Source organism: Lithobates pipiens, unplaced genomic scaffold, assembly GCF_037356315.1.
Source record: "Lithobates pipiens isolate NorthernLeopardFrog02 unplaced genomic scaffold, aLitPip1_a1.2 Scaffold_19, whole genome shotgun sequence".
In the NCBI taxonomy this organism is placed as follows: domain Eukaryota; kingdom Metazoa; phylum Chordata; class Amphibia; order Anura; family Ranidae; genus Lithobates; species Lithobates pipiens.
The window spans coordinates 392,476,203-392,490,372 of NW_027507764.1; the positions used below are offsets into that span (position 1 = coordinate 392,476,203).

General features: G+C 46.9%; 1 protein-coding gene across 1 annotated transcript in view; it reads left to right on the forward strand.

The window, feature by feature from the left end:
- The window catches only part of RTTN (rotatin), a 314,933-nt gene that overhangs the window by 13,680 nt on the left and 287,083 nt on the right, over positions 1-14,170 (forward strand). Inside the window, exon 5 of the mRNA XM_077492379.1 lies at positions 8,748-8,840. Coding sequence (XP_077348505.1) covers positions 8,748-8,840 — 93 coding nt within the window. The remainder of the gene's footprint in view (positions 1-8,747; positions 8,841-14,170) is intronic.

Sequence of the window (14,170 nt, forward strand, 5' to 3'; positions counted from 1 at the left end):
AAAACTTACAAATAAGTGCCAAAACAGTTTTTTCTTGTGAATTTCTAATCTGAGACTTTAATATAAATAAGAAAAAAAAAATCCAGTAATAAACTGTTTTGCCCTGCTCTGCACATGCTCAATTGCTCTCCCTTTTTTAGGCACTGCCGAATTTAAAGAGGCCAATTTGCTGACCACCTTAAGCAGAATTAACTCCTTCTAACCGTTAAAGCCAAGGAAGCTGCTTCTGTAACTGCCATGGTGCTGCACATTTGATCAGTTATGACACTAGTCATTTGATGGTTTGCAAGTTTGGTTGTGGACACAAGCAAATGTGACAGTTACATTCCCAGAATGCCAGGATTGCTAACTGTTTTTTTTTGTTTTTGTTTTTTTTAACCGTTAAATCCATGGGTTTTGTTCTGCTTTATAAATTGCTGCTGTTCAGGGGCTGTGGGCTTTAGCAAAATGGCAGCCTCTAGCAAGAAGAAACAAGCAATGTTGGAGGTAATTTGCAGCACGCACTAATTTCTCTTTCGTTCACTGACGGACACAGCTCCATTAATCTTGACCGTAGGGTTATTATGCCACCTTCAGTAGAGGACTAGGCAGAACATGTAATACATGTGAAAAACAGAACTGTACAGGGGGCGGTCCCTCTGGCTATGACCCCTCAGCCTGCTTCTTGCAGCTCAGTTTTTTTTCTGCCTAGTGAAGAAGGACCTAGGCTCCCCAGGACCGATGGTGTTTATTTTTTATTTTTTTATTTTTTTCTGCTTTCTATGTTTTGCGCAAGATTTTAAGATCCTGTGATCTTCTATCAACAGCCGGCTGGGTGGCAGGCTGGATAATCTAGATCCTTGTAGTCTCCCCAGCCTGGCCATCGAGTGTGTGCAGGCCCTAGCTACGTACAGGGTCGGCCACGACATGCCCCTCAAGCTCCAGGGGCGGCCAGTGAGCGCAATCCGGGGCACACATATGACCAGACTACGGATGTCTTTGTCAGTGTGCTGTGGCCCGCAGCCACCCCGTACTGTTCAGGTGTGGGTCTGTGATGGGGTGCATCCAGCTCGCCCGGATGGTAAGTACAGCTCTTCCTGCCTTGGCGGGATTGAGCAGCTGGGCATTCCATGGTAGGTCAATTAGGGGGTCCCTCTTCTCCCTTCCTTCTCTACCTGTCCCTGTTTTCCTCCCCCCCCCCCCCCCCTCTGGGGAATGCTGCTTGACTGGGCTGTAGTGCGGTGTGTGTACCTGAGCCAGGGGGGCTCTGATCCTTGATTGGGGGCTGCACTGGCTGTCTGTGTCCCTGTGCTGTTATCTGTCTCTCTGCTGGTGTCTGTGGGCTCTGCATGCGCTGCCGTCATAGCGCTGGCCGCCGCCATTGTCTGTTTATTCTCTGTGTACAGTATGATCGTCGGCCATTTTCTGTTAGCCTCTGTGAAAAGCATGGTCAGTGGCCATTTTCTCGGAGTTTGGCTATTTTTCCTGTTTTTAATTAATTTATTTTTCTATACAAGGGTGCCATTTTCTTGTAGCCTCAGCACGGTTTTTCTCCACAGCGCTGGTTCCTGTGCCTCAGAATAGCACGTTTTTTTTTGTTCCTAGACACTTGTGAGCTGACACAGGACACAGCCATCAGCAACAGCACGGCGCAGCACTCGGTCAGGGTGGTGAGTCATGCGGTGGGAGCCCCTCAGTCTGTAGTAGCTAGGAGGGTGGGATTGAGCACCTTGTCCTAAGTCCCCAAGGGTGGTGGACAGGGTGGGACAGCATGGCGTCAGAAGCTGGCGTTTCTTCCCCAGACCTCCCTGCAATTGCAACCGGCTTGTCTGCAAATAGTGCAGTGCCTTTGGACGCTTTGTCGGCGGTCCTTGAAATGTTCGTTGCCAGGGTGGAGGTGCTGTGCGGGCGCAAGGGGGGGTAAAAAAAATGCCCCCCCCCCCATCCTCCAGGGAGAGCACGGATTCAGACTCTGGCCCCGCAGTGACTGGCGGCCCATGTTCTGATGTGTCCGAGGATGCTGACCAGGACCGATCGGACAGTGAGGATGATTCTGTGTCCGGGTCTGCGCAGGAAAAAGCGCTAGTTGGAGCACTTATCACCACTGTGCGTGATACCCTGATAATGCAGGATGTGGCAAGATCCTCTGCTGAGGTGGCAGTCCCTTTTGGGACCTGTAAGCCAGCCTGTACACCTAAGGTGTTTCCGTATCTGACTTACTTTGATAAGGTCATATACAAGGAATGGGGAAGCCCGCAACGGACCTTTTCTGGCCCAAAAAGAATGGCGGTGCGTTACCCTCTTTTTGAGGAGAACCTTCTTAAAAAATGGTCAGCTCCCCTGGTCTGAGACTCCCCAGTATCCAGGTTAAACAAAGTAACCACGATCCCGGTAGAAGGGGCTCCTGCATTTAAGGACCCTACTGACAGGAGGGCTGAGGCAGTGGCCCGGTCCATGTTTACGGCAGTGGGGTCAGCGCTATAACCAGTACTGGCCACGGCATTAGTTTCGCAGACCCTTACTGAGTGGGCAAAACTATTGCACCATGAATTGGAGAAGCAGCAGTCTCCTCCAGTCTGCGTGGAACTAGCAGACCAGTTGGTGCACGGCCTTAAGTATGTCTGTGATGTGGCCCTGTATACACTTCCCTTGCTCTCCAGAGCATATCAGTATCAGCAGTGGTGCTGCGGCGGCTGATCTGGCTGAAATGCTGGTCTGCGGACCAGGCATCTAAAAAAGCCTTTTGATGGATTTGCCTTTCCTTGGTGAGCGGCTATTTGGAGCCTCGCTGGATGACATTATTAGGAAGCTCGCTGGTGGGAAGAGCACATTGCTCCCACAGCCCAGGACGGGTAAAGCGTCACGCCGCAAGCAAGGGCCATGCTTTTCCGCTTGACAGAGGCTTTTTCATCCACCCGGGACCTCAGGTAAACGCTCCCAGACTGAAAGGGCTACTACTGAGGGACAGAAGCGTCCCTGGCCTCGCAAGCCTGCGAGCAAAAGTGCTACTGCATAAAGGTTTTCCCCCCGCCCAACACACGGATGGTGGGTCGCCTTCGGGAGTTTGCAGCTCGGTGGGCCTCTCGGCTGTCCGACCAATGGGTCTGTGAACTGATTTCATTGGGGTACAAGATAGTTCCTCTCTTGGCCACCAAACAGATTCTTTCCCTCCAGCATGCCCTTACTCCCGGCTCGCCGGGAGGCCCTGTTTGGGGCAGTAAGGGACCTACTCAGCCGTGATGTGATAGTGCCTGTTCCAGAAATGGAAAGGTTTCAGGGATTCCATTCCAATCTGTTTTGTAGTCTCAAAAAGGAAAAGGAAGAGGAATCCTGGACCTAAAAGCCCTCAATTGCTTTGTGAAAGTACAGAGGTTCAGAATGGCATTGGTTTGCTCCGTAGTCGCTGCACTCCATCAGGGGGACTCCCTGGCATCTCGGTACTAGTGTCGACTTAGCATCTGGAGTACCTAGGCTTACTGCTGGACTGCAAGCAAGAGTGTTTCTCCCTTCAGACAAACTGCAGACTCTCAGGGCCGCGGTGAAGCTGTTGACGAACCACAGGTGGTAGTCGCTGTGTTTTTGCATGCGAGTTCTGGGCCTCATGGTTGCCTCCTTAGAGGCGGTACTGTACGCCCAATTTCACACCAGAGTCTTGCAGAAGGATATATTGTCCAAATGGGACAAATCTCTGTTATCCATGGATCGGCAGATTCGGGTGAGACAATTAGTCAGGGACTCTCTTCCCTAGTGGCTTAGATCTCTGGCCCTTAGGTCCAGGAAATCGTTCCTACCTCTTCATTGGACGGTGATCACAATGGACGCCAGCCTGACCGGTTGGGGTGGAGTATTGGGAGTACAATCGACCCAGGGCCTCTGGTTGAGGGAGGAATCCCAGTTACCCATCAATGTGCTTGAGCTTCGAACTATCAGGCTATGCCTCTCCACATGGTCGATGAGACTACGAGGACATCCGATCAGAATCCAGTCAGACAACGCCACGGCGGTGGCATATGTCGACCATCAAGGAGGAACAAGAAGCTCGGCTACAGCACGGGAGGTCGCTTGCATCCTTCGGTGGGCAGAGCGACAATTATTGGCCCTGTCGCCCATATACATCCCGGGAGTAGAAAACTGGCAGATGGACTATCTAAGTCGCCAGATGCTGGACCCAGGAGAATGAGCTCTGAATCTGGAGGTATTCAGGCTTCTTTGCCTGCGGTGGGGCACACCAGATGTGAATCTTCTGGCCTCTCGGCTCAATTGAAAGGTGCGGAGGTTCGTGTCCAGGACAAGAGATCCTTGGACAGACGTGTCAGATGTGTTAGTGGCTCCATGGGAGCAGTACCGGCTGATTTACGCCTTCCCTCCGCTCAAACTGTTACCACATCTGCTCCGCAGAGTGAAGGCCGAGGGAATTCCAGTAATACTGATTGCCCCAGATTGGCCTCGGCATTCTTGGTACACCGACCTAGTACGCCTGGTGACAGATGCTCTCTTGGCGGTTGTAGATGCAAGAAGACCACGTATAGCAAGGTCCAATACTCCATCCTGCTTTACCGTCGCTGGTTTTAATGGCATGGCAGTTGAAAGCCAGGAACTGAGGTCTGTCGGACTTGGTAATTTCCACTATGCAGGGGGCACGAAAATCTTCTTCTCGGAAGATATACCATCGTACGTGGAAGGCTTATATCTCCATGTGTGAGGAGATGGGGTGGCGTCCACGCACCTATTCCGTGTCCAGGATCCTGTTCTTACAGCGTGGAATGGACCAAAAGTTGGCCTTGAACACCATCAAGGGACAGATATCAGCCCTGGCTGTTTTTTTTTTTTTTTTTTTTTTTTTTTTTTTTCCAACGAACCCTGGTGTCTTACTCGTTGGTGAGCATCTTTGTGCAAGGGGTTCTGCATGTAGTCCCTCCAGTGAGTCCACCCCCTACCTCCATGGGATCTGAACTTGGTGCTATCAGTGCTTCAGAAACCGCTGTTTGAGAACATCAGGGAGATTCTCTTGTTGACTCTTTCTCAGGTCTTTCTAGTGGCTATTACATCTGCCAGGAGTGTTCTGAGCTGGCCGTCTTGTCTTGCAAGTCGCCCTATCTGGGTATCCACAGGGATAAGGTGGTGTTGCTTCCACAACCTTCTTGTCTGCCGCAGGTAGTTTTGGCCTTCCGCCTCAATGAAGACGTTGTGTTACCATCTCTGTGACTTAAGCCGAAACATCCTAAGGAGGTGGCCCGCCATTCCCTGGACGTGGTGCGGGCTCTAAGGGTATATCTGTCTGCCATGGCTCCCTTCCAGAAGTCAGATTCTCTGTTTGTTTCGGTAGCTGGTCTGAAAAAAAGGGCTGGCGGTCTCGTCGACCACCATCTCACGGGGGATCAGGCAGATTGTGGTCCAGGCTTATGCCCTGAAGGGGCAGGTGCCCCCCTTTTCCTGTCACAGCCCGTTCCACCAGGGCAATTGGGATCTCTTGGGCCTTCCGACATCAAGCGTCAGTCTCCTAGGTGTGTAAGGCGGCGACTTGGTTCACACTTTCACAAAGTTCTACAAAGTTGATGCAAGAGCATCTTCTGATGCCTGCTTTTGGCTGCAAAGTTTTGCAAGCGGCCGTGTAATGTTGCAATTTACTCTCTTTCTTCTTGTTAGAGAAAGTTACATCTTGATAGCCATCAGAATGCATTGACAATGTTGACCGCAAGTTCTTATGCGGTGATTCAGATGGTGACTCCTCCGTTGGGGGGCACCTCTGGTTGTGGGTGAAGTTATATTTGCTGTTCCCACCCCTCGTTATGACACTGCTTGGGGACGTCCCTACGGTGAAGTTTAATGGAGCTGTGTCTGTCAATGAACGAAAGAGAAAATAGGATTTTTGTACTCGCCGTAAAATCCTTTCCTCTGAAGTTCATTGACGGACACAGCACCCTCCCCTCCTATTAGTTGACGTTATACTGCTTGTTGACGTACTGAGCTGCAGGAAGCAGGCTGAGGGGTTATTGCCAGAGGGACCGCCCCCTGGGTGGAACTGTACAGTTCTGTTTTTCACATGTATTACATGTTTTGCCTAGTCTTCTCCTGAAGGTGGTGTAATAACCCTACGGTTAAGATTAATAGAGCTGTGTGCGTCAATGAACTTCAGAGAAAAGGATTTTACGGTGAGTACAAAAATCCTATATTTTTTTTATTTTTTTTGGTATAATAATTAATTTGAAATATGTTCCTTGCTAAAGAACATTATTTTTCATCAAGTTCTTGGGAAGGTTCCACTTTAAGTGTTTGTCTAGGCACAATAAAAATAAAAATAAATCCTATTTAGTTCATCTTTGCAATGCATGCACGTTTCCTGTGATTTATCCCTGTCTACCTGTCATGAGCTTGGTATCTTTTGGGAGATGCAGAAGGCCACGCATCCGAAGCGCATTGCCATAGCAACCCCAGTATGTAGACATCCACCTCTCCCTTTGTCACGGCTGGCTTCTATCATCACACGCCCCCAGCTGCTCCGGGGCGAGAGCGCAGTAAAGCGGGAACGCCAGTCATATACTGACAGTGTTCGTCAGGTGTCTTCACATCTTACAGAGACAGCCCATGAGAGGAGGGTCTACACACATGCTGCTATCTTGTTTTACAAATATAGGTGCATTTACTACAAGTGCTTTTATCATTTTAAATATACGGTATTACACTGGGGCGGACGTGCGCTCTCTTGTGTTGTCTTTTTTTTCAGAGAGTAGTGATACATACTCATTCTCTGAATGGTCTAAAGGTGCGTGGTGTGACCCAGGGTTTTGGTTTGGGACCAGTGCTGTTGTTCAGTTTGTGTATTACTGATATGGAAGCAAGAGCTTAATGTCAGTGTTTGCTGATGATACCCAATCATGCAGGGAAAGAAATGTTGGCACAGCATGTATCATTATTACATTAAGACCTTGACAAAATAGAGGGTTGTGCAGATACATGGCAGATGAGGTGTAAACAAGCGGATCCCCGTTCTGACAGGGGATATGTCAGAACTTCTGTTCCTAATGATGTCTGTCATGTCCCAGTGAGCCCCCCCCCCCCTACAGTTAGAACACACCCAGGGAACACACTTAACCCCTTGATCACCCCCTAGTGTTAACCCCTTCCCTGCCAGTGTCTTACATTGATCAGTGCATTTTTATAGCACTGATCAATGAAATGTCACTGGTCCCCAAAAAGTGTAATTTGGGGTCATTTGTCCACCGCAAAGATCGCAGCCATTACTAGTAAAAAGAAATGAGTCCCTAAAATCTATTACATAGTTTTGTGCACATGACTTTTGCGCAAACCAATCAATATACACCTATTGCAATATTTTTGGTTAAAAAAAAAATATATAAAAAAAAAAAATGTAGAAGAATATATATCGGCCTAAGCTGATGGATATTTTTTTTCAAAATTGTCGCTTTTTGTTTGATAGCGCAAAAAATAAACGCAGAGGTGGTAAAATACCACCCAAAAAAAGCTCCATGTGTGGGGGGGGAAAAACAAAACATTATACAATTTTATTTCGGTACAGAGTTGCACGCGCACGCAATTGTCAGTTAAAAGGCAAAAAATGGCCTGGTCATTAAAGAGTAAGGAAAACCATGCAGGGGAAAAAACGTTTTCCCCTTCCCTGCAACATAAAGGCATAGTGTGCTAATATACATTGTATACTAGCGCATTATGTGACACTTACCTGCAAATGAAGCCCACTCTGTCTCTGCTGCAGGCCGCATCCAAATGTTTCTTCTGAGGCTGCGGTTATGTGACTGGCACGTTCTCGTGGGAGGCGCCAGTCACAGCACTCGCTTCTGAAGAAATGGCACGGGCGGCCGTTCCTTCAGAGCTTATGTTTAGGAGATATTTTAGGCTTACCTAAAGATAGTGTAAATAAGTCTTGCCTATAGGTACAAGTACTGCAGGGAGGTTTACAATCACTTTAAAGGGAGTAAATGCTTCCTTCCTGGGGCTGAAGTGATTAAGAAATGAAAAGCACCCCATTGCTAAACACACACGCCCAAATGCTGGTAATGCGGCAGTGACACAACAAGGTGAGGGACGAGGCGGCAGCAGGTGAGTGGATGCCCGCTAACGGGCACTGCCATGATGTATCTGAAATGACCAATGCTCTTTAAATTTAAGGACTTATTCTTTGTTTTCTTTGCAAATATCAACGATTCTTTATAGAACTAGAAAAGCTACAATTTCTGGGGAAACTGTGAAATTTTCTTGCCTCCACCTACATTTTAGAAAAAAAAATTATATATATATAATATAATATAATATATGAGAGCTCTCTCAAAAGAGAGCTCTCATCTTTGGCAAGATTTTCTTTCACTTCTTATTGTGTCTCTGGGTCAAGACAGGATGGGAAACGTGGGGGGGGGGGGGGGGGGGTTTGGGGGGACAGGCCGCAATACATTCTTGTCCGAGATTCTTATTCTTTTCTGCCATTTTCAAAGCTAAAAAAATAACTCTTTATGTAGCTTTAGTTATTTTTGTTTGAAGAGACAGAATAATTTTTATTGGACTTGAAATGATAATTAGTTGTTTTTAGCATAGCATGCTGTGTATGGACTCTCAATGGTGATTTTAAAGATTGCTCTAGTAGTTATACTATTTTTCCTCCCAGAAATGTCTTGCTAAAAATATACACTGCCAATACAATGTCTGACTACATATCTGTGCCAGGGGACACAATGTACTTTTAGAGCTACAACTGTTGTGTGTTTTTTTTTTTTTTTTTTGTTTTTTTTTTTCTTTAGCTATACAGCATTGCGATGATGGATCTGCTGGATATTTTCAACAAGATGCTTTAAGGCTTCAACCTGCAGAAATCAAGCCAGACGAAACTGGAGGTATGGCACTACGTTTAAAAAAAAAAATATATAAAAAAATAAATATTAACTATAGTTATTATGGAAAGGGATAACCTATCATACTAGTTGGTTAAAATTATCTTTTTATTCTATACCTCACATGCATGGTACAATTGCTGTTTACATATGACACCAGACTGACTCTTGCGTGCGCCTTTGCGAGTGAGCATGGGGGGGACAGGGGTGCTTTTGTTTCTTTTTTTTTTTTTTATTATTATTATCTCAGGGAATGCAAATATCCCCGATGATGGCAATCGGTAGTGACGGGTACTCCTTTTAAAAAAAAATAAATAAAAAAAAAATAGATATATAAAAATGGGGTCTATTAGACCCTAGATCTCCCCTCTGCCCTCAAAGCATCTGACCACACCAAGATCGGTGTGGTAAAATGCTGTGCCAATTTCCCAAATAGCGCTGTTTATATCTGGAAAAACTGAAGTCACAAAATGCTTGTAGCTTCAGCTTTCTTAGGATATAAAAATGATTGAAGCCATTCTGGTCTCTGATCAACTCTATGGTCAGCTGGTGGAACCACCGGCTGCATTCTCAGGTTCCCTGTTGGGACAGGAGAGCCCGAGAAAACCATGGAAGACTGTGGGAGGGGGGGGGGGGGTGGAGATGTTCCCTCCTAATTAGCCACTAGGATTGCTTTTACAAGAAAGCCGACCACTGGCTGAAAAGAATGATACCGAGATGATACCTAAACCTGCAGGCATGTTGCTGGCCCTTGTTGGGCATACATTGTAGTGTGTGTGTGTGTGTGTGTGTGTGTGTGTGTGTGTGTGTGTGTGTGTGTGTGTGTGTGTGTGTGTGTGTGTGTGTGTGTGTGTGTGTGTGTGTGTTTTTTTTTTTTTTTTTTTTTCATGCAGCCTGTGGGCTTAACGAAAAACATGATTGATCGGTCGGTATGCCCACCATTAGAATACTGCCCTTCATCCACCCACTTGTAATGATGGTCATATATGAACCCCCCCCCCCCCTTTTTTTTTTTTTTTTTTTTTTTTTTTTTAACTGTGGTGGTGAAATCACCTCCGACAGCACTGGAGTCATGGCTTTATGTATCGTGGGAGCAAACATTTGTTGTGAAGATAAAAAAAAAAAAAAAAAAAAAAAAAAACCCTGTGCGGCAGCTAAGCAAATGATTAGCAATAAAACAAACATTACAGTATGCCTGCCTATACCATACCTGCAAAGCAAATACAATAAAACATAGTAAAAATAAAACGGAGAGAACAATAGATATGGAACAATAGTGAGCAGACAGAGGGTGAACATGTGAGAGAAGAAAAATACAACCACAACTATTTTTTTGCCATTTTGTTTCCCACTTTTTTCACTTTTATAAAAACTGTAAACTGAACGTTGCAAATTAGGGTCTCAAATGTGATGACCATCACATCTTTCAAGACCCTGTGTACGTGTGATGAAGAACTGTGTGGTGCTTTACCCTACGCTAATACTCAACTAGTATGTGGTGTAATAGCGTTCGCAACAGTCACCAATGCAAAGACCAGGTTGGTCAGGATAGGAGGGACAATAAAAGCGGGTGTCACGCCTATATCTGTGCTTTCTACAGACACATCTTCTTTGGCAGTTTCTTTGGGTAGGGGTACCAGAAAGGACATGCGGAAAATGCCTCCTGTGCAGCCGGCTTACTGCATTTGCACTGGGAAGTTGGGCCAGAGCACCATCTGGAAACAGAAGGGCTGTGATGATTTCTTCCTGGAATTTAAGGAAGGATTCAGCAGAGCCAATTGAAATTGAAATAAATATACAGACACTTTTTTACCAGCGTCTGGCCTTACGGGCAATTGAGTATGGCGCCAACAACTGGTCGTTGAGGTCCACCCCTCCAAACAAGGGTAGATACCATGTTAAATTGACTGTAGTGAAAATCTGAAAAATGCAAAAAGGATTAAAAATGCATAGGTGTGAATCGTGCCTTAATCAGGGTCTCGTCAATCAGACAACTTGATGGGGAGTAAACAAGGTGGCAAAATGTTGGTTGAAGTGGTTTATGAGGGGCCAAATTTTGTAGAGCCGATCAAATTCAGGGTCACCCCGAGGATGACAGAGTTCATTATTGTGGAAATGCATGAACTGCATGTGTTGGCAGAGGCAGAGAACATGGTCATATGGTGAATTGGGTTGGTGGACTAATATGACTCGCTCTTTTTAGTTATGCCCATTAGGAGGGATAGGCCCAGGAAGGTTTTAAATTTGGAAACCATAATTGGTTTTCATTCTCTGGCAAGGATCAGCTCGGCATTGGCGGCGATGAATTGACCAGCATATAAATTGCTTTGGTCCACAATAGAGCTATAGCCATCTTCGGTGTAAAACTGTGAATAAAAACTGAATTCCAGTTTGGCCAGTGAATGAGGGAGGTACAGGTGCTGCAGAAGTGGTGGGCTCTGAGTTGGGATTGGTGAATGCAGCAGGAAGGGCACTGCGGGCTCAACGGGCCTGTCTTTATCTTCTTGGTGGCAGCTGGACACTACTCATGCTAGCCTCCTTGCCAGCTTGACCTGCACTGCATTCGCCACGTCAACACGTGCTACTTCAGTGCTGGATGCAGGGCAGCCATCAGAAATTTTGGGGCCCTTGCACAGCTTTAGGCCTGGGCCCCCCGGGGCCTGACCACCAACATTCCTCAGGGCCCGCCCAGCAGCAGCGATCCCTCCGGCTGGACGTTTGCTCACTCTGGGTTGCCCAGGCTGACTCTGGTCAGTAGTGTAGCATGTCTGTACCATGGCAGTGGCTCAGTCTTTCTCCCTATGGGCAGCGTGGCCCCCTCTCTGTTGGCAGTGGTACAGCGTGGCCCCCTCTCTGTTGGCAGTGGTACAGCGTGGCCCCCTCTCTGTTGGCAGTGGTACAGCGTGGCCCCCTCTCTGTTGGCAGTGGTACAGTGTGGCTCCCTTTCTGGTGGCGATGGTACAGTGTGGCTCCCTTTCTGGTGGCGATGGTACAGTGTGGCTCCCTTTCTGGTGGCGATGGTACAGTGTGGCTCCCTTTCTGGTGGCGATGGTACAGTGTGGCTCCCTTTCTGGTGGCGATGGTACAGCGTGGCTCCCTCTCTGGTGGCGATTGGTACAGCGTGGCTCCCTCTCCAATGTCACAGGTATAGTGTGGCTCCCTCTCCAATGTCACAGGTATAGTGTGGCTCCCTCTCCAATGTCACAGGTATAGTGTGGCTCCCTCTCCAATGTCACAGGTATAGTGTGGCTCCCTCTCTGGCTTTCCCCAGCACAGACCTCTTTTTCCTTGTCCCCTGTAGCAATCACTCCCTCAGCTTCTTCCTGGGTTCCAGGCTTTCTCTCTCCCCCAGCAGAGTGCATACTGGGAGCTGAAGTCTGCTGCCTGTGCACAACAATTGGACAGTCAATCTTCTGGGACTACAAGATGCTCCCCTAGACCCTAGTCTCTTTAGATTGGCTTTGCTGTGGCCAATGGGGAGGGAAACAGACCGAGCAATGAGCTAAGCGGCAAACCAGGTGAGAGCCGCTCTCTCTTCACTGCTGACAGGAGAAAGGTGAGGGGATGCGGGGGAGATACTGACAGCCCACAGCTTGCCTCTCTGCCCTGTCACAGTGCTGCTTGTGTTCACTGTGTGGACTGAGCTGAGGAAAAGAGTCCGCTTTACTGGTGGAAGGGGGGTAGGGTTGCTGCTAGGGAAAGGTGGCGGGGCCTCAGACTACTAAGCTCTTTCTCCTTCTCTATAGTGAGGCTTCTCTGACTTTCTCTATAGCGGGTGCCGCACTGGACCATCTGGCGCATGAGAGTTTTGTTTCATGTGTTGCTGAAGGAGGAGCGGGCCGGCCGGCCAGCCAGGCCCTCTGGGACTCTGACAGCAGGAGAACGGGGTCTGGTACGCCTGACCTTGGCAGGGACCACAACTCAGTAGTCGGAGCTCACAACTCAGTCGTCAGAGCTATCTGTCAGGGTTCCACTGCTGTCTACCGGTTCGTATTCTGAGCCTGAATCTGACAGATGAGTGACTTCCTCTTCACTATCTGTCATGCTCAGAAACGTGTAGGCCTCTTCACTACTATACCTTCAATTTTGACATTTTAAATTTACAGGTATAGTAGCGAGACTCACAGATAAAGCTTCTGACTGTTGGCGACTGATTCAAACGCTACCAAAAAAACTGTTAGCGTTCGCAGGGATCAGACCTGACTCTGTGAATGCTGCAGTTATGTGTTTAGTGTTTTGAAAATGACAGTGATTGATTGATACAGCACTTGGGTGGGCTGGGCACTGGGCTCTTATGCCGCATCCATCTGAAAATTTGATCGTGTGTGGGCTCCATAAGACCTTTGCTGTCCAAATCTGACAGACTTTAGAAATAGAACATGTTTCAAATTTTTCCACCGGACCCAGTTCCTATCGAGAAATCCGTTCGTGTGTATGCTAGTCTGGACAAAAACTGACATAAGGGCAGCTATTGGCTACTGGCTATGAACTTCCTTATCCTAGTCCGGACGTACGTCATCACTTTCGAATCCATCTGACTTTGGTATGATTGTGTGTGGCCAAGTCCGTTCATTTGGAAAGTTCGTCGGGAAGACCGTCGGACCTAGTCCGGTCATGTGTACGCGGCATTAGATTCAGTGCCAGTCTATATACAATCCTTGGTCTATCTGGTGAGCTTCCTTTTGAGAAGCACATCCTGCTTCAAAACAGTCCAGTATTTCTGGATGATTTTTTCTACCTCTTTTATTCTGTAAATGTAAAATCTAGAACTATACATGTACCCATATCATTGTTAGTATCCCTATTTTGTGGTTTTATTTTCTAATAAACTTTCCCTCCAGGGTGAGAATTTATTACCCAATGGGGGCATCTGAGTGATGACACCTTGGCACGGCTTGGATCACAGCTTTTGAATTACACAGACCTTTATATAATACTACTTACATGCACATGAGCACTTTGTTATATGATTTAAATCACTTACAGCATTGTTTTTCAGCACAGTCACTATTGACATATTTGGACACTGTATGAAAGTGTGTGTGTGTGTGTGTGTGTGTGTGTATATTTGCGTGTGTATGTATAGATATAATTATGTGTCACTTTGTGTTGGTATAAAATAAAATCCCAATAAAATACATTTACATTTTTGGTTGTAACATGACAAAATATAGAAAATTTCAAGGGGTGTGAATACTTTTCCAAGGCACTGTATGTAGTTACATTGTTTCAAGCTGGACCAATGGCAACTATGTAAAGATTTACAATGCCCTGGCTTTTTTGATATGTAAACATTGTACACAGTCCAGGGATATGAAATCCCTGCTTTTCTC